The 25,474-nt window shown below is 44.1% G+C and overlaps 2 protein-coding genes across 3 annotated transcripts in view; both read left to right on the top strand.

The window, feature by feature from the left end:
* Window positions 1-261: 261 nt before the first annotated feature.
* sall4 (spalt-like transcription factor 4) lies at window positions 262-8,773 on the top strand. Its single transcript, XM_042341949.1, has 4 exons — window positions 262-361; window positions 942-3,590; window positions 6,458-6,771; window positions 7,966-8,773. Exons 1-4 carry the CDS (start codon window positions 262-264, stop codon window positions 8,389-8,391), a joined length of 3,489 nt encoding a protein of 1,162 aa, XP_042197883.1. The 3' UTR covers window positions 8,392-8,773.
* Window positions 8,774-22,654: 13,881 nt separating this feature from the next.
* Window positions 22,655-25,474, top strand: part of LOC103191032 (probable phospholipid-transporting ATPase IIA) — a 48,298-nt gene continuing 45,478 nt past the window's right edge. For both annotated transcript variants that reach the window (XM_007911969.2, XM_042341862.1), the window contains exon 1: window positions 22,655-22,761. In XM_007911969.2, coding sequence (XP_007910160.2) covers window positions 22,702-22,761 — 60 coding nt within the window. In that variant the 5' untranslated portion in view covers window positions 22,655-22,701. The remainder of the gene's footprint in view (window positions 22,762-25,474) is intronic.

The raw sequence follows: 25,474 nt of genomic DNA on the forward strand, positions 1-25,474 counted from the left end.
CTTGCAGACTGGCATTTGATGCCTCGTTTATTGTGGCAGACGGCAGCTGAAATGGAAAATAACGTTGGCTTTATTGCAAACTAAGTGCAGAGTTCCTGTCCTTACAATTTTGGTGGGTTCCAAGCCCTCAATTAACAGTGACAGAGACCCGACCGGCCATTTAATAGAATTTTACTGCTGTTCCCTCAGCTTTCTCTGCTTGTGTTTTTAACGTGGCTGCAGGGAAGGGACCCAGTTTGTTTCAGCCTGACTTCTAAAGCTATGGTAGACAACCATGAGGGCAGTTTAATCAACACTGCTTGCTGGGATGGTGATGGAACTGCTCAAATTGTTGTCAGTGTCTCTGGGCTAGTCAGGAAAGGTTGGCGAGGGTCCTGCTAACTGTCCTCTAGACAGGGACCTGGAAAAGGGGTGCGTTGTGGGCTTTTGTAGTCAAATGTAGTCACTCAGTATCCAGAATGATCACAGAGATGGTCTGTGGAATGCTACTCGCTGTCCCAATCCCTGACTGTCCTGCGCTTTGAAATGTCCTCCCGACTTGAAAGATGCTACACAAATGCCTTCAGGAGGGGTGAGGAGAAAGCTATCAGTTTGAGAATGATGGCTGTTGACTGTTCTTTAGGTTAAAATCCTCGTCCTCACCTTTAAAACCCTCCACAGTTGTGCTACTCCCTACCTCTGCGACTTATTAACACCATCTCATCCTATGGGGAATTAAGCGCAATGATACGATTGCTAATTCGTACTAAGAGCCTAACAATCGCGACACTAGGAACCTGGCACCAGCTTTGTGTTTGGGAAGGTGCCTTGCAGGAGAGAACCACATGGGGGAGCAAAGAGATTTGTACAGTAATTCGTTGGAAGTTATTTTGCAAAGAGCATGACGAGAGTTCTTCTTCATACAAACGGATAACTTTTTTTTCCCGTTTTCGTTCCGTTAGGAGGTTCTCGAGAATGCCAGGATGATGGAGATCATGAAGTGAGCGCCAAGAAATGTCGAACCGAAGACACCAACGTCTGTAAGAAATGCTGTGCTGAGTTCTTCGATCTGTCCAAGTTCCTCGAGCACAGGAAAAATTGCACTAAAAACCCACCCGTTTTGATTATGAATGAAGGCGAGAGAGGAATGCCTCCAAAAGACTGCCCAGAATCCTGTCCGGAAACCTTTACCAGCAACCAAATGGAAGGTCAGACCTCGAGTGATCAGTCCAAGAGCAGTGGTAGCTCTGACGGGAGGATGGACGAAGAGAGCGAACCTGCTGAGATGGATACTGATCATAATAACGTAGAATCTCAGAACGCATGTGCCTCAAATGCTGCTGCCGCCACCGCCAGTTTACATCAGTCCTCTGACGTGAGCACCGTGCCCCAATCCAAAATCCCCAACACTAACGTCACATTAGAGACCATTCAGAACACTAGCGTGGCAGTGACTCAGCACGTTCCTGACCACGTGCCTTCCAACAATTCCAACGCGACCGGAAGTGTGAACGTCATTCCCATCCTGCTCGAGCAACTGGTCTGCTTGCAGCAGCAACAGCTCCAGCAGATCCAGCTCACTGAACAAATCCGCATCCAAGTGGCGATGATGGCTCCTCATTCCCTGCACCCCTCGATTGTGGCAGCCGCAGATCCGCTCAAAGCCCTGGGGACCCACCTGTCGCAACAGCTTTCTGCTGCCGCTGCTTTAATTGGGCAGAAAGTCGGGAACCAAAGCTTTACCCTGGAAGGGTTCAAACCAGTTCAACTACCTCGTTCTTCGGTTGGCGTCATCCCAACGCCTTTCGCCAAAGGTTTGCACCTGTCCGAGTCAGGCTCTCTGCAGACTGTCGGCCTGCTGTCCTCGCTAACCTCCAAGCCCGATCCCATCTCGCGCTCCGAAGTGGGGCTGAAACCCGGCTCGGCCATCCGATTCCCGAACCCGCTGCTACCTCAGTCGCCAAACGCCGTGTCGTTCCACAACTCGCTGTCGGGCCTGTCGGCGGCGTCCGCTGCCCGGAACCAGAAAGGTAAGCCTCCCAATGTCGCCGTGTTTGAGACCAAGTCCAGTTCCGAGGAGTCCTTTTTCAAACACAAGTGCAAGTTTTGCGGCAAGGTGTTTGGAAACGACAGCGCTCTGCAGATTCACATCCGCTCGCACACCGGGGAAAGACCGTACAAATGTAACATCTGTGGCAATCGCTTCACCACCAAAGGAAACCTGAAGGTCCACTTCCAGCGCCACAAGGAGAAGTACCCTCACATCCGGATGAACCCCTATCCCGTTCCTGAACACCTGGACAATGTTCCCACCAGCAGCGGCATTCCCTACGGCATGTCCATACCGCCCGAGAGTTCAGCAAATTGGGTGGACACCAAGCCCGTCTTGCAAACATTGTCGAATTCCGTGGGGTTGAACCTATCCAGCGGTTTTGAGGAAACATCCGACAAAGCTCCCGTCAGTGACTTTCTGCAACGACAGTCACCGACGGTTAGTGAATCTGCCTCCATGTCGTCCAATGTCAGCAACTACGAGGTTAACCTGGATGTCCAGCCCAGCAAGCCCACCGCCGAAAACGGCAACGCCCTTAATCTGGCCGCATCCACATCCGAATCACTGAAGGCTAAGCCGTCTCTTGGTAACGTGTTCGACGAGAACGGCCAAGCGTCTGAGACCTCCAAGTTGCAGCAGTTGGTGGAGAACATAGACAAAATGACAAACGACCCGAATGAATGTGCCGTGTGCCACCGTATACTGAGCTGCCAGAGCTCGCTCAAAATGCATTACCGCACCCACACTGGGGAAAGGCCGTTCAAATGTAAAATCTGTGGCAGGGCTTTCTCGACCAAAGGCAACCTCAAGACTCACTACGGGGTTCACAGGGCAAAGCCACCTTTGCGAGTGCAACATTCATGCCCCATCTGCCATAAGCGCTTCACCAATGCCGTAGTCCTTCAGCAACACATTCGAATGCACATGGGAGGGCAGATCCCCAACACGCCTTTACCCGAGGGCTATTACGACGGCTCTGACCCAGAGCCTCTTCTGCTCGACGAAAATCTTGATTTCGACAGCAGTTTCACCGACGAAAACATGGATGAATCGGAGTTGGAGGGCGACAAGGGTACAAAGGTGCCTCCGGCTGAGGATTCCAAACCAGTTTTGCCTTATAGTGACTTGCCATCCAACTCCCCTTTGTTGGTCTTCTCAAGTATTGCTGCTTTAGAGAGTCAGATGAAAATGATCAACTCGGATGTGGATTTGCAGCGAAAGTCCAGTCTGAAATCGAGTGAAAACGGTTCTCCAGAAAGTGAAGTTATGACGAATGATTCCTTCTCGGCAGCTGGGGATCAGGAATATCCAATTGCACGAAGCCCAAGTGCCTCCGACTCTGCTTTGGTCCTCGCTTCATCTCCTGTTAACTACAATGACAAACACCAGTCTAAGTCGCCGGGATTCCTCACCATCTGTGAAGCTTCCAGAACCAACACCGAGCCTGCCGAGACCTCTGATGGGGCAAATGACGGGGCACTGGATTTAACCTCTGGCAATATATATCGCAAAGTTAAGGAAGAAGCACCTAGCGTTCCATTTACAAATGGGGACTGCAGTAAGTAACAGATTGCAGCCACTGCAACTTACTCCTTCCTGGCAGATCACATCAACATGGATTAATTCCATTTTAATTTTCCATTGTAGTCTCCAGAATAATGGTGTGTTGCTCTTGCTTAAAATGGGCCCTGATGCGATGATAGACTTTTTGGTTTAAGATTTCTTTACCTGAAAAATAAAATGGATCCAGATTTTAAGGGATGATGGGTGTGGTACCAAGATAGAAAGACAATCTCCTTTGAGCTTGGATTAGATAAATGATGCAACTTAAAATCAATGGTGTGATGTAAACCACTTCTGTAATGCTGAGAAACTGGGCTCCAAACGTAGAATTTGTGTCTAGCAGTAAATTCCATTTCCTACGTCGCCTGTGTTTGCCCTCCTGGTAGGAATTTGTTTGCTCTTTTCAAGTTGTGAATACCTTAGTCCTTGTTCTCCATCCGATTCCCAATGGATTGAGCTTTCCTTCAAGGAGAAGGAAGCCAATGTTGAGAAATGGGACACTTTTCCTAATTGGCATTCCTTGCCCCATCAAGCCCTCCCGGCCTGCTCCAGCAGAGATGAAATCCAGAGTTCTGCCTTGTTCTGCCCCATGAGGAATATTCCCTACCCCACCTCACTGGTGTGAATTGCTCATTGCTGTGTGAGCTACTGAATACTGGGCAAATACGGGTTGGCCAGTGGTCAACTGGGTTAGGTGTCCACATGTTATGTAGTGTTTCAGGCTGGTAGAGAATGCCGTGCCATCTGTCCAGGTTGGATTTAAACCAAGCTCCCAAAGATGAAAGCTGCTCTCTTGTTACATTGCAGTGAACATTGAGCTCAAACGATATTTAAATGAGCCAAGTGAATTTATTCTCCCTTTGTGACATTGGCAACAGACCTGGGTGTATTTCTGCTCTCTCGAAGTGAGATGACAAAAGTTGGGGGTGGGTGTGGGGTGGAAAGATTATAACCGAGTAACAGAATAGAAACTGAACACAATTAGTTGGTAAGACACATTGCACCTGGAATAGTTACATGTGTCTCACATGTTTATTTTTGTGTGAAATTTAGGATGATGCAGAATTGTGAAAAATTCTTCAATTAGGACTTAATTTGAAAGCTGATTTTCCACAGTTCTTAAATCCAAATAAAGAACGTAAAGAGTTTTTTCCACAATTTCTGCGCAGTCTTAAATTTTAAACGCAAAATGGTCTTACAAACTGAGGCGAGATGGAATTTCAGGCCGATTGTCTTCATTCAAGCAGATTCTCAGTGTTTCCTGACCGGTGAAGACAAATGAATCACGTGACAGATCAACATATTATCTGATGAAACTGCAAATGAAATGAACTTTGAAGCCAAAATTCTCTTTGTTTCTTCTCTTCTGCTCCCAAAGGGAAACCTTGCACATCTACTGCAGCTCACACCAGCTAACACTGCACAGCCATTGCTTCTGCTCTTGCTTTACAGCCTGCAATGCTCAATGCGCTCACCACAGACTACTACACTGCCATTACCGTGCAGATATCTTGTTGTTGCACAACCCCAGCAGTGTTCTGTATTCTGACCAGTTAAATCACCTCCACCAGAAAGTAGTACTTATGTAAGACCTATATTTGAAGTGACTTGCGGAGCAAAGATAGTTGTGAGAGAACTTTGCTCGGGGTTTGTCAGACTGGCCTTGTATTATTCCCATTGTGTGCTCTCTCTGATTCCCCCCCAACTTGGCCAGAGAGATCTGTGGATCTTTGGGTTGTGTTAAATTAGTTCACTTCAGCTAGGGTAGCAGTTGGAAGCTTGGGTGTTGTCTGCTGTTGTTGGATTTCGGGGGGGGGGGGGAGGGGAAACCGCAGGAGTAGACTTTATACCGTCAAATTACAATTCTTAATGGGGGTTTCTGTTAATTTTCATCTGCTGAAATGTCTTGAGTTCTATGTATGCTTCCATGAGTGCCAATATACAGTACGTGCACACACGCCTAAACTAAACCAATGGAACCTTATTTTTTTTAAGTCTCCTAATCCTTACCCATTAGTACTCTATTGATCAGTTGACTCAGCACAGACTGGGAATTAAATTTAAGACCGGCTAGAAAGGATAGCTTGGTGCTATACAGTTGTCTTTTCTCGTGAGGCTATCAGTGAATGTGGAAGCAGCAAGGGTTAATAAGAATTACACAGGAAACTTCAAACAGTCCAGCGCTGTGGTGAAGAAGTTAGTAGCTGTTCTTTTGACTCTGGGATCTGGGTTCAAGTCCAGTCAAGGGCGAAGTTCTGGAATGAGGGTCTGAACCGAAATGTGTTCAGGTCACTTTAGCTAATTGGTCTAATGTAGCACGTCAAGCACTAATTTGGTAGTCTCACTTACAGTTTATAAGGTGACTGTTATGAGACACGGAAAACTCGTACTGATACAGTTGGGGCTTTTCTGAGACTGCGTTCAAGTCTGTGGTTGGACAGAGTAGAGATATTTATGGTTTGCTGGATGCTTGATGAGATATGATGCTAGGACTGGATGTGTTTCATTGTCTGTTACTTGGCTTGATGAGTAACAATGAAGATAACATCAATTTAAAGGCAGGGTGTTGATCTGTAAGGACAGTGAGCACAATTTTTCTCAACGTAGATTGCATTTTGCATTGGCTTGTGTTGTACAAAAGAAATGATTAAGAAAAGACGTGGTCCTTTATTGTTGAGCCTTTTGCTTTTAAGGTACATTTAAAGGCATCTGGGGACAGATTGCACGGAGCAGTTAGCAAATCTGTTGCATTTGGTTGCTGAATTAGCGACATTTGGTAGAGTGAACAAAAACCCATTATAAGAAGGGGTCCCTTGAGTGGCCCACGGTAGACTAAACAGTCAAACTGTTGTATGTTTTCAGGTGCTGTCCAAGTTCCTGCAGGTTCCTTTGCCAGGATTCCTCCCGCTCTGATTAAAGTGGAAGCGAGTGGCCATGGAGAACGTCCAGTAAGCACCACTGCACAATTTCTTTCCCCGTCAAGCGTGGCTCCAATCTTGCCACCCATTTTGGCACCTCCACCCCGCCGCACACCTAAACAACACAACTGCCCTACCTGTGGAAAGTCCTTCTCCTCCGCGAGTGCTCTGCAGATTCATGAACGCACGCACTCTGGTGAAAAGCCATTTGCGTGCACCATCTGTGGAAGAGCTTTTACAACCAAAGGAAACCTCAAGGTAACTGGTTCAGATTGAGAAAATACTACAGTTGTGTACTGGTCTAAAATTCTTTTGATTTTTTTTTAAAAAAGCAATGACAGATAGCTCCAATAAGAACTAGCTTGCAAGTGAAGCGGACTTGTTTTACTTGGCGCCTTAGATCTAAGCGCCTTAGATAGCTTCTCTATCGACTCTGGTTGCCTTGTAGGATACTGAGCCGTACAGACAGGAAGCTTCCAGGTTTGATTCTTGGTCTGTGCTCATTTAGCTGATCTCAATAGAGGCATCTGCAACTGACGTCCATGTCCCAGGTGATGGAGAGAGAGGGAAAGGGGAAATGGAGGCAGGATTCCTATTCATGATCAATGTCCAATGGCTGTTGAAATTACGCTTGTCTTGTGGTTGCAGATTTTCTTTCTCTCATTTCTTCTCTCTCTCCATCACATACATACAACACCTAGACATTTAAACACACTGCTGTTATTTGCTGTCCAAACTCTCCTGCAAATAATGACCATTGTGTGGAAGCACTATCCTATCAAGGGGAGCTGTACCAAGGATACAGTTGGTATCTGGAGTAGGGGGGTAGGGAAGGGGAGAGGTTATTTTCCCCTGCATGACTTGTGATCTCAAAGGCAGAGATGATTGCCCAATAATGACTGTTCTATTCCCGTGTTTTTACTCTCCAGTCTAGGCGTGTGTTCAGAGTTTTAAAGTTGTGAGGAGTTCTTTCAGTGGTAAACTGAAGCAGTTTGTGATGGAAGTGGTGGAGGAAATACTCTTGTATGGTCTGTGTTAAGGGCATTTCTTTGGGAGTTGGAAGGGTGTATTTCATTGGAAACTATTAAACCGCATAGCAGCGTACATCAAAGGTGGTTCAATCTGGGAAATCTCAAACAACATTGCTGGCCTGCAGATGAACTTGCTCACAGGGAGAGGAACACCGTGGCAATTGTACCCAGAGGTGAGGGAGGGGAATAGTTGTACCGTTTTTGTCCTGTTGAGGCAACAGCTTCGTTCTATTCATGTTGCTGTAGACCACTTCACTGCAGTATAAATGTGGCGACTTCAGACTGTCTGTTCAGGTAGTGCTTGAAGCTGACAATCGCATATGTAGTGATCCTCTCGAGTTGGTATCTGCGACTTTGCTTGAAGCCTCAACGACAATAATACTAATCATGTTAAAAAAAAATATTTTGCTTTGTATTGTAGGTGCATATTGGAACTCACATGTGGAATAACTCGGCCAGACGTGGGAGGCGTCTTTCGTTAGACGGTCCTATGGTATTAATAGGCAATGACCCAAAGAAGTTCGCTGAGATGTTCCCCAAAGATCTAGTGGCTCCTGCGATGAAGGTTGAGCCGACGCTATGGAATCACTACACCACCTCACTCACCAATGGATTAGTCATGAAAACCAACGAGATCTCCGTGATTCAGAATGGTGGCATTCCTCCCCTCACTGTTAGTGTCATGGGGAGTTCTGTGTTGAGTAACAGTGCCGCAGTCTCCAAAGCTGAGGGAACCCCACCTGCTATTAGCCCAGTGATGGCTGATGAAGACAAAGCCAGCCCTGAAGGCATTGTAACACCAACCTTCCCCCATTTTGTGGAGGAAAGTAAAATAGCTGTTAATTAAAAAAAAACGAGACGTTCTTTAGCAAATGTGCAGTTTAGATTAGATTTTAGTCTTTAGTTTTTTTAAATGAAGAAGAAAAAAAGTACAACTACAAACCTCACTATGGGCTACTAATTTCAAATAAACCTCAAAAGTGTAAAATAGATTTTTACTGTAGCTGTGTCTCTAAATATCAAAATTGCTGGGTATCTCCTAAATTTAAGTTACGAGTACAATCAATGCTTTGCAAATTTAGTGTATAAAACTCTGGGATTATCTAAAGAAGAAAAATAAAGCGGGTCTTGCAAAGTGAAGCGTTTACAATGTTGACTTAAGTTTACAATATTTTTGAAGTGTACAGCCTCTTTCTCATGAATTTTTTTACTACAAAAAATCGTTATGAATCCAAAGATTGAAACCTATTCTGTAATGAGTGCTAGATTTTGGAATAATTAGTAGAAATTGAAATGAATCATTTCCATAACTACTATAGAGATTTTGTCTTTGAAGATGTGTGTGTATTTGTATTTACTGTTTATACATTAAAACCATTTATGCGGGTAACTATTCTAGAATGTCAGTTGGTGCCATCCGTTTAGATTTTGATGACAATTCATTCCTTAAATCTTGAATGAACTCTTGTTTTTTTTTATATGGGGAAAAAAAAGTCCTAGTTAAATGATTTATTTGTAGGACTATATGTCTCTTCAAAGAAAAAGCTGCATTTTGGATGGAAATAAGTATCAAACTGGCCTCGACCAGGCCAGTAGAAATGTGTTTTTGGCCAAAGCAACTCATTTTTAATGCAGATGTTCCAAGCATTTGGCTGTGATATAATTTCTGATCAGGCTGTTAGTTTTCTGGGTGTTTAGGCTCCAAGCATCTCAGCAGTGGGGAGAATTTTTACCTGGCCCTTGTGTTTTGGAGCTTCCAGAACTTGGCAAATTATTGAATTCAGTCTTAACTTTGAAGTCTTACAAGAACTTACAGAAAGTGGGCTTCAAATTTAAGACCGTATTTTCCAAATTGTGGACTTGCGAAATGCTGGATAAACAGTAAATTTAGACGCAGATGGAATTTCTTCGCAAAGCCTGTGTTGTGGATTCATCTGTCCTTTTGACTTTGGCTTAGGTCACCAATTATTTGGGGGTGGGGTGGGAAGCTCTTATCACAGAGACCTTAGTGCCTTGCACACGGTCTGTGCTTTTTAAAAGAAATTAAATGAGAATGAGTGCTCATTTTTTTTAAAAAAAAATAAGTTAATTGAGCGAGCAACCAGTTGATCAGAGCATTTAAACGAGGTAATTGACTCCATTTTTTTTCAATGCAAAATCATCGGGCAGGGGAGAAAAAAAAACAAGAGAGAATTCTTGATGAGCGTGTGCCCACCCTGGTTGATTTCAAACCAGGGTTATGTGTTTAATTTCTGGATGGTGCACCATTTGTGCTTTGGCCAAAGGAGACCCACATGTAGCATATGAGGGAAGTGGGGAGGGTGGGCCCCAGAACTTGAAGTAATTTTGTTTAACTACCTCACTTTTTTTTTAAAAAAATTGCCATTTGTGTTTTTTTGTTGTTTGGTCGTGCTGGTTCCTTCCCCTCCCCCCCCCCCCCCCCCAGGCTATTGACCATTTTTTGTTCATGAACTGACCTCGTGCGTGGTCGGAAGGTGTCATTTCTCTTGCTTTTGGTGGACGACGGTTGCATCAGGTAGCGGATCGAGAGTTTCGCTGACGCAAGGATTTGGGAGCCTCACATAGACTTTTGTTCCACATTCTCCGACTCTTTTTCTGAGTGCTATAGTTTAACACTGAATGTACAACTGGAGTGCTGAACAAAACGGACACCGCATCTTGCTTTACTAACAGTACTTTGGGTCTTTCGGTAGCTGGGCTGATGTTTCAATGCCAAATTGAGAGCAAGCTACCATTTGCAGTAGTGTTTGATGCTCGGAGATTACTGCTTCACATCGGCCTTGTCTTTGACTTTAGTTCACAATGTTTTTTCATGGTGCTTTGACATGCAAGTGGACTGATGCAGGGGTAACTGTGAATCTGCAGAACCTATATGGTTTACATGGAAAATGGATCTTTTGTTACATCATGTCAAAGATGCCTTGAATGGCATGATTATGTATGCTGTCTTTCATGAATGTTTTAGTGGCTCTCTTTAGTGCATCTACTGAATGTAAACTTGATTTTTTTTTCTTTCTGGCATATGGGAATAAATGCAGGTTGACATTGTTACAGTCAATCGTTGTCGTCTTTTGTCCTTTATTTCAAACCTCTTACATGCAAGGCTCAATGAAGCTACTTAACTAGGTGTTACTCGTCTGGTTTGCCAATCTACACAGCTGTGCAGATGAATGCAAGTTCTGCACAGGGACCAAGATTTCTCAATTGGTAAATTCACTATATGACGTGGTCTTGAACTATATAGGTTGGGTGGTTCTCAGGAGCTTGGTCCTTCCTCATCAACTTCCAGCTGAACTGACAAGCAGGACCTCAATATAATGTCTATTCTGAAGGACAGTTCCACCCACAACTCCACTGGAGTACAGTGGCTAGTCTTTTGACTGTGACTTGGGTTAAAGTCCAGCCTAGCATGAAATTCTGGGATGAGGGGCTAACATGGAGTGTCAGTTTCTAACCTATTATCTGGTTGAAGCACTAAAGTCCTATGCCTTAGTGCTTAGAGCACTTGCCTCGCAAATGAAAGACCTGGGTTTGATTCCTGGCAGGGCGAAACCTTGGACAAAGTTTCCTTACTCCACACGCCTGATAATAATTGCTCAAGAAAAAAATCAATAATAAATTGGTCACTTCAATCCATGACTGTTTGTGGGGCGCTGCTGTGCGCAATTGGCTGGCGGGTTTCGCCCACAAATATACAGTCAACTCACTTCACAGTACATTCTGTGAAGTGCTTTGAGACGTCTAGAAAAGGTGAAAAGAGCTATATCAAATGCAAGGATTATTATTAGAGAGCTGCTGAAACCATAGTTGTAAACTAGCAAACAACTTCAGGAAAACCAGTAAAACCTGATTCAGTATTTTTTTATATAATCAAATTCTCATTGATCTAATCTTTCCCTTGTCTTGTGAGTGAGTGTACAGAGGGCACTGTCGAGGGAATATGAGCTGCAGATGGGTAAGAACCAAAGCTTGAGGGTGGGGGTTTGTGTTGGTACTGCTTGAGTTTAGTTAACTAAAACCTGAGCTTGCCATTGAAGGCAAATGAAAGGCAAGTGGATAAATATATACATGTGTTTAAACACTAGTCGTCTGAAGAAATAACTGGAAAGTGAGATTAATAGTACAATAGGATTGATTCTGATGTACTTTGGCCCATTTGATCTCAATCTTCCAGGATACTCACTCTAATATCTTTGACTTCAGTTCACAATGTTTTTTTATGGTGCTTTGACATGTACGTGGACTGATGCAAGAGTGACTGAATCCGTAGAACCTATATGGTTTACATGGAAAATGGACCTTTTGTTAAAAAAAGCTGTGCCTTTGTTATTGAAAGCCAATAATAAATTAAGACATAAATGAGGGAAGTAACATTAGAGCTAGCCATGTTCCCACCTAGTGTACAATATTCATATTGGACCAAGCACCTTTCTTGCCATGTTATCGCTCATTGGATCCGTTAGGCAGGAGTCGATCTTGGGTTAGGTGTCAGCTGGGTTCAGTTGGCAGCATTTTTGCCTCTGAACCAAAATGTTAGTGGGTTCAGGTGCCATGTTAGGACTTTGAACTCATGTAGTTGCCCTCAACTCCAGGACCACTGCTGTCCTGACAGACTGCCTGTTGGACATTAAGTCCTGTATGAGGGAAAATTTCCCACAGTTGAATGTGAACAAGACTGAGGCCCTTCTGAATGGCTCGCGCCAGCGCCTCTGCACCTCAGGCTCTGGCAGCATCAACCTCCATGGTTGCACACAACTCACCAAGCCAGTCAGGAACCTAGGTGTCTTGTTTGACCCTCAACTGTCTTTTCTTCCCCACATCCAAGCCATGGCTCACTCTGCCTTCCCTCACCTCTAACATCACCCGACTCCACCACTACCTCACCCCTCAGGCCGCTGAAACTCTTGTTCATACCTTCAGGCTCGACTATGCAAACGCCCTGCTTGTCGGCCTTCCCAATCATTCAAAGGATCCAGTTCAAGATCCTGGTCCTCACCTACAAACCCTCCATGGCCTCGCCCCACCCTACCTCTGCAACCTCCTACCAACCCGTCCGCTCCCTCTTCTCAGCCGGCTCTGGCCTGCTCCATGTCCCCCGACCCACCCGCCCCACCATTGGCAGGAGAGCCTTCAGCCACTCTGCCCCCAACCTCTGGAATTCCATCCTCCAATCACTGCACCTCGCCCCCTCCTTAGCCTCCTTGAAGTCCCGCCTCAGAACCCTCCTCTTCAACCATGCCATCGGCCACCCACCTTGCCCTCCCCTCCCTTCTCCCCCCCCCCCCTCCCCCCCGACCCCAGCTCAGGTCTAAGATGCTGTACACCGTCCAGTGCCTTGGGACGTCCTCCCGACATGAAAGGCGCTATACAAATGTAATCTTGTTGTTGTATCGGCTGACACTCCATTGCAGTGGTAGGGGAGTCCTGCGTGGTTGGAGGTGTTATCGTTTGAATGAACGTTAAACCGAGGTTAAGGCCGATGTTGAAGATTCCATGGCACTGTATGAAAAGAGAGGGTAATTTCTCCTGCGGTCCTGGAAAATGCATTTTCAGATTGCTGATGGTTCAAATAGTAAAGTCACTGACCAGTGTGTAACCAAGCTTTGGACAGTAGAAAAGTATCATATTTTACCACTGGTCAGTGCCTAGTTATGTCAGCCAGTCGAACACAAGAGAATCTCTTTAAAAACAGCAACTCACATTTATATAGCATCCTTCACTGTAACACTTCAGAGGTGGTGGGGGGTGGGGGGCTGGGCTTACAACTGAAGAACCTACATCTGATTAAGAGAGCTTGCGTTAGGAAAGGGGAACGAATCGGTTTGAGTTCCCACTCCTGATCATTCTCCAGTCATTCCAGCTGAAAATGCTCGTGTTGCCAGTCTCTGAATTGGCTGTGATGCTCTATAATAATAATAATAATCCTTGCATTTGATATAGTGCCTTATCACGTCTTTGATAATGATCCCATGCGGGATCAGGAATGGAAGTCTCTGTCTATTTGTGGGGATCAACAGGCATTTAGGCATTTGGCACATCCCAATATCTCACCCAAGAGGGTAGACTTCAAACCAAGAACACAGGCAGACTTCGATCATGGAGAGCAGTCCAGCCAACTATTTGTTGGATGAAGTTCAGAAAAAGGGCTGGTCTATCTCACTGGGTGACCATATTTTGTCAACCAAATCCAGGGACCCTTATATTTTTTTTTGGAAAAAAAGGACTCATCACAATTCCTGATGCTGGCAGTACTGGAGAAGCTTGTTGGGTTAATGGCTGTATTTCTCTGAGTGGATCTGTTTTAGAATTTTAGTGTTCTTGCTGAGTTTGTTGCTGAACTCAAGACGGGGCAAATTTGGACGGAGACACAATACCTCATCCGGGGATTGTCCCTGGAAATCGGGGACATATGGTCACCCTTGGCTATGATGCCCTTAGAGACAACAACAACAACAACTTGCATTTTTATACTGTGATCAGTCTCTCAGAGTGATAGTCATATAGCCAGCAACACTTCCTGTCTTCAACCATAAGTGTGATCACATGTGTTTCTGTATATGAAGCGTATATATATATATATATATTAACACCATCCATTAGAACCTTGTACTTCTAATGATAATCCTTGTATTTGATAAAGTACCTTAACACTTTGTTGAGACGTCTCAAACGCTTCACAAAATATATTGCAACGTGAATTGACTGTGTATCTTGTGGGCGAAATGTGGCAGCCAATCAGTGTCCCACAAACAGCTATGGATTGAGTGACCAATTTTTTTTTTTGGGGGGGTGGGGAGGAATTATTGGATTATTAACCCCGGAAAGCGAACCACCAATTGACTAACAACCGCGTTCCTACTTACTGCTGGGTAAACAGAAGCTCGTGGAGCAAGGAAACCTGCCCTGGGTTTCGTCCCTGCCCGGGAATCGAACCCGGGTCCTCCGGCTTCGCCAGGCGAGCTCGCTAACCACTACGGCCTGCACCTCGGGGAGTCTGCGTCTGGGAGACATAAACCTGCAGCAGAGACGAACCGCGCGCGGCGAGCCCCCCAAACGGACAGATTGTCGACCCGTAAAGCGTCGCGTCAGCGTCTCGCGCTATCGCTTGGCTGAATTCAAAGTGCCGGCCACTGTAAAAGCTTGGGACAACAGTACCTGCTTTGCCTGGAGGATGATTTGCCTTTGACCCTTTTTTGTGGGCAGATCCTTTCTAAAAGGACCTGCCAGACAGACAGACAGACAGACAAGACAGACAGAGAGAAGGCTGCTGGGTAGAGAGCACCACCCAGCCAGACACAGCCTCTCCCTTGCTTGGGAGAAAGGGATTACAGCAGCAAAGATGTCGGATAATATCCCTCTGCAGCCTGTCAGACACAAGAAACGACACGATTCCAAGCAGAGAAGTGGGTAAGGCATCTTTTTTTTTTCCATTCAGCCACAGGGAAACAGACCCTGGTCTATAAATGCAGCCCAGCCTTGTGGGATCAGCTTTATTTGATCCTCAGATCATTTGTTTTGAGAGTAAAGAAGGATTTGCTGCTGCTGCTGGTGGTGTGTGTGTGTGTGTGTTAATGGGGGAGGCTTTGCATGAGAGATGTTTTTTATGCTTTCACTGTGTGTTTTGCTCTCTCTGGTCGTGCAATGATGTTTGGTTTCAAAACGATGTTTGCAATGATCCGATGCTTCGAGGTATCTGTTCCCTGGGGAATAACTGGGACATTTATTGGCAATTGTCTGCAAGTGTCTCTCTCTCTCTCTCTCTCTCTCTGTGTGAGTCTGATTCCTTCTCTCTCTCAGGCCTCCATTAGTACAGGTGTGTGTGTGAGAGAGAGAGAGAGACAGACACTGGGATCACACAAGGCTGAAACCCTTGTGGATTGCAAAGCCCCACAACTGGGACACACTGTAACACACACAGCAGTTGTGTGAGTGAATGTGTGAGTGAGTGTGTGAGTGAGTGAGTGAGTGTGTGTGTGTGTTCATATCACACTCAGAAACAATTCCTGGGGAACTAACTGGGAATGCCAGGAGCTTGCATTCCTATCCCCTCTTTTATCCATGCCAATCCCTGCCAGCAATGGCATAATTAAAAGCAAGCCCCAAAAAGATAGATTGATTGATTGATTGATTGATTGATTGGATATATTTATTGATTTGCTTTTTTTTATTATTATCATTATTATTTGAATTGCTTTATCAAAACAGGGCTCTGGAAGAGTGTGGTAACGTCAGACCCGGGGGTAAAAGGTGACTTGATCCCCTAACACTGAGTTGTGATGATGGGGGATTGAGAGCAGAGTTTTATTTTGTTTATTTGTGTGATGTGCTGTTGTGGCAAGTGAAGAAAAACCAGGAAATCCTTGCAGGTTCTTCCTGATTGACTCCATTGGACAAGAGACACACCCTTTAAAACACTGTAGCAATTCAGAAAATCTCTTGCCCTGGGAAATTAGCAAAAATCCCATGTTTCCCCCCCAAAAAAACAAAAAAAAACAACTAAAGACACTTCTTAGATCAATCAATAGGAGAGCAATTCTGTTTGCTGGTTGTTTAATGATCTGAAACCTGAGGTGGAGGATGATTTTCAGCTGTGGAGAGATAAGAGAAAGAGAGACACACACAGAGAGAGAGAGAGAAAGAGGTTACAGGATAATGCACAACAATGCCAAGAAGGGGGTTGTGAAAATATCATAGATTTGGAGCAGACTAAAATGTCAAAAATTTAACTCCTGGACTGACTCTCTGTAAGATCTAGAAGGTAAATGCACATTTATTTTTTAACCCTCTTCCCCCCACCCCACCGCCCCCCCCCAAAAAAAAAGTTTTATAGGTGAATAATACTACCTTGCAAAATAAAATGTAATTTTAAAAAATACTAATAATTTGGTCACTCAACCCATGACTGTTTGCGGGACACTGCTGCGCACAATTGGCTGCCGCGTTTCGCCCACAAAAGGTACAGTCAGTTCACGTTTAGTATATTCTGTGAAACGCTTTGAGACGTCTTGAAGGCGTGATAAGGCGCTGTATCAAATGTTACCATTCATAATAATAATAGCAGATGACTTGCTGCCATCCTCTGCTGAACAATTGATGCACTTCCGATCTTGTCTAGAGGTGGAGCTTGTTCAGTTTACGTCTGCGGACTCCAAAAAGCAATGGCGAAGTGGAGCCAAAGGGAGTCCTGCGTTCTGCTTACCGCTGGGCATGTCAGCTCCACCTCACGCCATTCAGATTGTGGTTTCCAGATTGTGCTTTGCAGTGATGGGAGTCACACCATGAATTAGCATATAGGATGACTCCACATCTCTGCCTACATTGTTGAATTTCAGCCAGGGCTCTATGGTAGCTGGGAAATAGCACAGCCACTAAAATTAGCTTTAGCTGCACAGATCAGGGCAGAGAAAATGAGCTGTGTGTCCCGCCCTTCATCATTACCCAGTAATACCTGTTGGAAGGTGCTTGCGCATTGGATAAGGAGAGGATTGGGCTTGGCTACATTATTTACATAACCTTCTCTGTGCCAATGGTTACTTAGCCTGCGGACACTTGCAGATCAATAATGATTACTTGCAGGGATATGAACGGTCAGCTGGCTCAGCCATAGTTGATTATAAATGCTCCGAGACGCTACGCCACTTGAAGGGCACTATATAAATCCAAGTTGTTGTTATCATCTTTCAGTAGATTGTATGTCCTGTTGTTTGTGGTTTAAATTATTCTTGATAATCTCAAGGAAACTTGCTGAGGTTCATTTTCCCTTTAAATGCCGAACTAACATTTGTTCAATATAAAATAACACGGTCAACGCAGTTCAGTGTGAGAACTTCCCGTATCAATTGCTTAGGCGTCAGTGTTAAGAGTTCTGTACGCACTCGTGTGAAAGCGCAGGTATGGGGAAGGCAAATGTGAAGGAGCTGATCTTGGACATTTTCTTGGGAACCCTCAGCAGGTCAGGTAGCATCTGTGGAGAAAGGAAAGTGAGTCAACATTTTGAAAGGTGGTGGACTCGAAACATTGACTTACTCTCCTTTCTCCATAGATGCCCCCTGACCTGCTGAATGTTCCCAGCGACTTCTGTTTTTGCTTTCAGATTGCCAGCATCTGCAGTATTTTGTGTTTTGTTTCATTGACATTTTCTTGACTGTTGGTGGGAATTTCGAAAAGGAGCACTTCTTTGCTATTAACATTTCAGCAGCTACTTTGCAGCATCACCCTCTTCATCTCTGAGTTACAGGTGGCAGGAATGCAGAGAGTAAGTTAGGGGCAAGCAAATTGTAAGGAATGTAGGGGAGGTGCGTTGTTAAGAGCTGCGAATACCATAAGAAAAATGGCAAAGACAGAAATAAGTGAATCAACACAAAAATAGCTGAATGTGGGTCCTCCATCTAGTTATTCGGTAAGTTTGGATCATGAGGAACTGATGCTGTTGACTTCGACAATATCCTGTTTGACAATTGTTTTACAATGCAGTACAATGCAAATTTACATTTTATGTAGCGCCTCTCAGATTGGTAGGATGTCCCAAGACATTTTGATACATGACACTCGAAGATGATGTTGCCCATTTTAATCTAGGAGAGGGGACCATACATCACTTCACCGTCCGCTCCCAGGTGCAAATAGCATGAGTAGCTTTCATATTTGCGAGCATTAAGAAACCTCAAATTGTTGTTAAGCTATCTGCCTTCCTCTGGATTCCCAATATGAGTTGTGGCTCACTTCTGCATCCTCAACTCTTTTAACTTGCATTTCGGATTGGCTCTGGCGCGCAGATTCTGAATGACTGGTGCAAATCACACCGTCAAGGGCTGCCATTCCGAATGAGTTGGCACGGTCTTCGAATGCTTTCAGTGCAGAAATGTATCCCTGAGCAGCGATACAGTGCAGAAATGTATCACTGACCTGAAATTGTTTGGCATGAGTGAAAGCTATTAGGCACAATAACATTAGTCCTGTCAAATAGCAACACGCAAATGCCATTTACGTAGATGGCTATTTTCTAATAGAACAATGTGGTCAGCGTCCCAGTACCCAGTTCTGAAAGCATCCATCTTGTAAGTTTGAGGCAATGCTTTTCAACTCGTAGAATATTTTCCACCTGTCTGATCCAGGTTCTTCAGTTGAATTTACCTTGAACATTTTTACTTTGTATTTTGCGACACATTAAGCCAGATAATAATAACCTTTGCATTTGATATGGCGCCTTATCGCGGCTTTGCGACGTCTCAAAGAGCTTCACAGAATATACTGTAAAGTGAATTGACTGTATGTTTGTGGGCGAAATGAGGCAGCTAATTGTTTAGACAGATCCTGTCTAAACAGACACATTTTCTCACATAGTGATCAGGAATGGGAACCTTGACTACTTTTTTCCCACCGGGGAGGGGGGGGGGGGGGGGTGTTGGGGGGCGTACTGAGGCAACTGCAACACTCCAGTCGTGAATGAAAGCCTTTTATTGTGCACAAGAGGACCTCCAGTTCCAGCTACCGAGAACTCTCAGAAGCAGAGTTTCTATTTACCAGTTCTGGAGTGTGTAGTCTCTCTGCGGAGCAAATGAGGAGATGCCTCCCCCCTTCTCTCTCCCTCCCACATCCTGACTGTTATATTCTAAAGACACAATGGGTTGGAGCTCAAAGGGCAGAAATGGCTCTCTGGTAACTTGCTCATGTGACCGTTCTTCATGTATGAGTGAGCAGTTAGTGCTTGAGGGCTAATCAACTGGTTGGTCAACACAGCTAAGCCTGATCGTGTTCCCATTTGGCATCGATCCTCGTGTCCTTACAGCAGGATCTGGACAGATATAAGCACACTTGCTCAGTCAATACGAACTGCGGCTTTAGAAGAATGGCCACACCACAAAGCTGCAGATTTCTGCTTCAAAGATTCAGCACAAGTAACTCCATGTTGATTCCTGGGATCGGTTTTCAGTACAGTTTTTTTTAATGCTGCACTTTGTTTGGGTTACACAATACAGAATTACACTTGTATAGTGCCTTTATGCTCTTCCGTTTCAGATATCCATGTGTAGATGGCAAACACGGAACTCTTACTCTGGTTAGGATACTAGTGTGGCCAATAGATACTAGCATTTATGCCGAGGCTACATGTTTATTTATTCTCGCTTGGCAAATCACTTTCCTCCTAACTTATACATTTTCATTTTTACTGTATATTTATTATTTATGCGGAGGTGCAATGGAGTTTGTTGGGTAGATTATTTCCGCTGAACAAATCCAGGCAGCTGCGTTCACCCTAAGCCAGTGCCACTGAGATAGACCAGGGTTAACAACAGCCAGGAATGAATGAACGCAACAAGAAATGTAGCAGAAAGACATTTCAGTTTTTAAAAGAAAGTTGACAGCTCTGAAAGCTTTTAGAAAACGCCAAAACAAGACTCGTTTTATAAAAACCTTCATTTGTATCTGTTCCCACGCTCGAGTCAATAACGTTCAGGAATACAAGGTAACCGACTTGTCCGAAAAGAAACTATAAAAGGAAACGTTTTTAAAAAAAATAATAAACAAACTGTCAGATGTGCAAGGTTACAAAATGTTCCTATACTTCTGGATTTTAATACCCAGTTCAACCACAGTAGAAATAATGTTAAAAATAACTGTATACATGTTACAGTGAAATGCCTTTTCAGTCATTTACGCCCTGATACAGTATGTGAGAATAATAATAATAATAATCCTTGCATTGATTTGGTTCAGAGCCATCCTGGCTGAGATTGGTTAACTCAGCACAGACCAGGGTCAGATTGAACCTGGGATGCGATAGGGGCACTACAATTGTCCTCAGTGACCTGTAGTATCTGGAGGGCTGTATCCGATCTGCTTACCCCCCACTCCACCATCCGCTGCCTCCGTTCAGTTGGCTCCGGCCTCCTGTTCATCCATCGCCCCCTCCTCTCCCCCATCGGTGGCCGTGCATTCAGCCACTACGCACCAAAACTCTGGAACTCTCCATTGATCTCTCTGCCTTTGCCCCCTCCCTCCCCACCTTCAAATCCCGCCTGAAGACCTACCGTTTTGATCGTGCTTACTTTCACCTCCCTCTCCCCCGGCTCGTTGTCAGACTCCGCCGCTGTGAAACTCTCCGGGCTGCTACAATGCGCGAAGGGCGCTATATAAATGCAAGTTGTTGTTATTGTCTACCTTGACTCTGATGCCCCAAATACGACAATTTGCATTTATATAGCTCCCTTCAACGTGGGGTGCATCAACCTGCCAAAACCCATCACTGAATGGTTAAATGGGGCAAGGAACTGAAGAATCTTACTCCAGTAATGTGTCCGTTTCTACAAGAGTGGGGGTGGAGGGGAAGAGGGGAGAATTAAACGGCTACAATCACTGAAGTACACAGTCATTTATTGTAGCTGGTATTGTATTGTTTGGTTCCCATTGTCTGACGCTCGACAGTTTCTTCCTCAGGCCAATGCAATCAAAATTGCACGAGCAAAAGAGCACTATTAATTAGTTGATGGCGTCTTCACGTGTACACTATCTATACGGCAGGCAGGGCATTTCTTGGGAATAGGGGCGCCAACTGTTACAACACGAGTAATGCTGATACCAACAGGACGTGGCTTGAAAGTGGTTTTGACAAGGGAAATAAAGACTTGTCTTCCTAGTATCAGTACTTAACATATGGTGCATCTTTCTTTTCTGCAGCTGCTGTGGGTGGTGCTGTGGAGGAAGGGATTTCAAACCTCGGACTGTGTGGCTTGGACACCCGGAGAAACGAGAGCAGAAATATCCCCGCAATGTTATCAACAATCAGAAATACAACTTCTTCTCCTTTCTTCCTGGAGTAAGTGTTCAAGAAATCCCATGGACATGAATAATCTAGTTTTTTTTTAATAATTTAAATTGGTTGCTAAAGACCGATTTCAACAACACAATTGAGCATTGGGTACTACATCTTCATTTTTCAGGGGATAATGCGGTTTAATTTATAATAAAAATAACAATAATCCTTGCATTTGATGTAGGGTCTTATCACATCTTTGAGAAGTCTCAAAGTGCTTCACAGGATATACCGTAAAGTGAATTGACTGCATATTTTGTCGGGAAACTCGGCAGCCAATTGCACAAAGCAGTGCCCCAAAAAAGTGGTGGATTGAATCACCATATTATTTGTTTAAAAAGGAATTATTAGCCCCGGAAAAGCAATCCCGCCAATCGATTAACAGCTGAATTCCTATTTACTGTAATCCTCACTATGGAAGCCCATTTAGAAAAACCAGTAAAGTTAAAGCCCATAGTGTGTTATTTGTGCTGTTGATAGGTTGGCTTCGGCTGGTTCAGCTTTCTCGAAATTTGTCTGTATCTCCCATACATTAAATAATAAAATATTCCCTGGTGCAGTTTCTGCCATTACTCTTGCATCTCCTAATACCGTTTCCTACACAATTTCTGCTTCTCTTATAACAGGGATTAGAAGCAGCGTTACACTATGTGAAACAAGGTTTTGCAAGTTTTATTTCCTTCCCCCTCCCCCACCAAATTATTGATCCTTTTCTGGGTGAGGCACTGGTATCCATTCTGTTATTTTGCAACAGCTTGTCAGGGCTGCTACAGGCAGTGTCATCTCGTTGCCCAGTAATGTGCTAAACTTTATATCTATAATAATCTGAGAGTGATTCTCACCTTAATTCTATTTATATACGTTAGAATTATTCAAAGTGTACTGTAGAGGCTTTTTTTTTTGCCATGGCGCTATTCAAAAAAAGAAGAATGTGTCTCCCGGTGTCCTGGCTAACAATCCCCCTAAATAAAAGCCATTCACTGCATGGCTGTTTGTGACCATTGCTGTGTGCAAGTTGGCTGCTGTGTTTGCTTCCAAAACTCACAGTCACTGCACTTTGCAATTTATCCTGCAAAGCGCTTTGAGACGTGTTCCAGGCATGAAAGATGCAAAATCAAATGCAAAGATTATTTTATCGGTTGAAAACTGGCTTTAAAAAAATTCTGTCAATTTTCCACTGCTCTAAAATGACCTCATCTTTCTTGTGTGTGCTGAGCAGGATTCCTGTAGTTACAATTTAATGTATTCTTTCCTCCACCTTGTTCTCCAGGTACTGTTTAACCAGTTTAAATACTTCTTCAACCTGTACTTCCTGCTGCTGGCATGCTCTCAGTTTGTACCAGAGTTGAGGCTGGGAGCTCTGTACACCTATTGGGCACCCTGGTGAGTATAGTAATAGTCATCTAACTATCATGTAACGTCCTAGACCTTTGTGACACAGTTTTTCGAAGCTGGATATTGATCACTGTGTATGCAACAGGCTCCTAATGTTACACCTAAGCAATGTATTGCATTGCATTTATCCACGCTCTGAATAAAAGTAATCAGTCTGTCATGTAAAATGTAAGGTTGCAGCCCTAAAGCACTAAAACTAATCTGTTTGTAAGATTTGCTGCTTGCGTATATCAAACAGCTTAGGGTGTTGTTCTTTACAGGGGACAGCTGGTCTCTGGCTTCCAGGTTGTTTGCTAAAGGCTTCCTGTTTAGCTAAAAATAACTTAATTGAAGGGCGGCGGTTGGAGTCAGGCACTCAGAATTCATTTTTACTTTTAATATTTATTTTCCAAATGGGGTGGGGGGGTAGTAAATGGTTTATTCACAGGTTTCGGCGACAAAATACACAGTCAATCCACTTTACAATATATTTTGTGAAGCGCTTTGAGACGTCTCAATGGCGTGATCAGGTACTACATATATCAAATGCAAGGATTATTGTTATTATTATTATGCTTTGAGTTGTTTTAGATCCCCCAGCTTGTAATTCAAATGTTTTCACTGGGACGTGGATCAGAATAATTGCTGAGCGCAATTAAGGTGGCAGAACGGGTAGATAAAGCTGTTTTTTTTTAAAAAAGCATACGAGATACAAGGCTTTATAAATAGGGGCATAGAATACAAAAGTCAGGAAGTTATGATGAACCTTTATAAAACATTGGTTAGGCCTCAGCTAGAGACTGTGTTCAGTTCTGGGCACCACACTTTAGGAAGGCTGTCAAGGCATTGGAGAGGGTGCAAAGGAGATTTACCAGGAATGAGGAACTTCAGTTATCGGGAGAAGCTAGAATTATTTTCCATGGAGCAGAGATTAAGAGGAGAAGTTTTCAATAGAAATATTACATTTTAAAATATTAATTAATTGAATCTTAATAGAAATTTTCAAAATTATGAGGGGATTCGATAGGGTGAACAAGGAGAAACTATTTCCACTGGCGGGTGGGTCGGTAACCCGAGGACACCGATTTTAAAATAGTTGTTAAAAGAAACAGAGGGGAGGTGAGGAGAAATGTTTTCACGCAGCGAGTTGTTCGGATCTGGAATGCATTGCCTGGAAGGATGATGGAAGCTGATTCGATAACAACTTTTAAGAGAGAAGAAGATAATTATTTGGGGAGGATGAGTTTGCAGAGCTATGGGAAGAGAGTCAGGGGTGTGGGATTGATTTGGGTAGCTCTTTTTAAAGAGCTGGCACAGACATGATGGGCCGAATGGCCTCCTTCTGAATTGTATGATTCTATGATACATCTTCCTCTTCAATTATTTATCAAAGTGGGGTGGTTCCCTGTCAGAAGAGAGGCAGAAAACTGGCAAAGATTCAGGAAGAACCTAAGGGAGTGAAGAAGAGTAAAGAAGCTCATCTCGGAGGGGACATAGCTTGAATTAGCATTTGGTAGAATTAATCCGCTCGTGCAGTGTTTCTCAAGGCTCTGTCCTTGGTCCTCTCCTCTTCAACCTGTACATCATCCAAAGACATGGGGTCAACTTCTTGACGGATGACACCCAACTCTATCTCTCTGCCTCCACCCTTGACCCCAAGACCACTGCTGTCCTGACAGACTGTCTGGATGAGAGCCAACTTTTTACAGTTGAACTTCAGCAAGACTGAGGCTCCCCAGATTGGCTCACGCCAGTGCGTACACACCTTAGCCACTGGCAGCGTCAGCATCTATGGATGCACACTCCAGGCGTGAAAGCTGCTTTACAAATGTAATTTTGCATTGTATCCTGGAACAAACATGGAAGCCGATAGCCCCATGCGTGTTTGCCTATGTGATTATTTATCGTTTATGAACCTGGACATGATGGACTAACTTAACTAATTGCTAGATATAGCAGGCTTTTTTGCTGAGTGTCTACAATAGGAAATTGCATTGGTTCAGACGATAATCCTTGCATTTGATATAGCACCTTATCACCTCTTCGAGACGTCTCAAAGGGCTTCACAGAATATACCGTAAAGTTAATTGATTGTGTATTTTGTGGGTGGTATTGTGGATGAAGTGCTTTGTCATGGAACGAGAAAGCTGTGGGTGCATGCTTACATTTTCCTGAACTACACAGCCTCAGGTTGGGACCTTGTTCTGCGAGAAAATGCAGGTCATGCATTTCCATATTGGGATGGAAAACTTGACAGCAAGTCAGCCATGGAGTCAGTTCAGTGTACCAGTTCCCTGCCCTTTTACTATGAGATCTGGTGCCAGGATACTTGCCCATTTCCTTGAGACCCGAGGAATACTACTAAGTGGTTGTGGGAACCGAAAGAGCCAGACGAGAATTTTGTTTTAGGAAAAAAAACTCCTCTGGGTTATTTTCATATAACTGGTGTGTAAGAATATAATGGGAGGTTTTAGGATTCCAGGCGTTAAAGCATTCAAAATAGATGGAATTATTGGCACGCTGCTATTTATCAGACACCGACACCAACTAAGAGAGTCGATAATAATAATAATCCTTGCATTTGATATAGCGCTTTTCACGTCGGGAGGACGTCCCAAAGCGCTTCACAGAACACACTGTAAAGTGAATTGACTGTATATTTGTGGGCGAACGCGGCAGCCAATTGCGCACAGCAATGTCCCACAAACAGTCGTAGATTGAA

This window comes from Callorhinchus milii, unplaced genomic scaffold (genome assembly GCF_018977255.1).
Source record: "Callorhinchus milii isolate IMCB2004 unplaced genomic scaffold, IMCB_Cmil_1.0 Scaffold18, whole genome shotgun sequence".
NCBI lineage: Eukaryota > Metazoa > Chordata > Chondrichthyes > Chimaeriformes > Callorhinchidae > Callorhinchus > Callorhinchus milii.

Bases quoted from the DNA above. Each gene is read 5' to 3' on its own strand.
- sall4 (XM_042341949.1), top strand. From the start codon at position 262: ATGGTAGACAACCATGAGGGCAGTTTAATCAACACTGCTTGCTGGGAT. The intron at 3,591-6,457 runs GTAAGTAACAGA...GTATGTTTTCAG, and splicing joins ATTTACAAATGGGGACTGCA to GTGCTGTCCAAGTTCCTGCA. The intron at 6,772-7,965 runs GTAACTGGTTCA...TTTGTATTGTAG, and splicing joins CAACCAAAGGAAACCTCAAG to GTGCATATTGGAACTCACAT.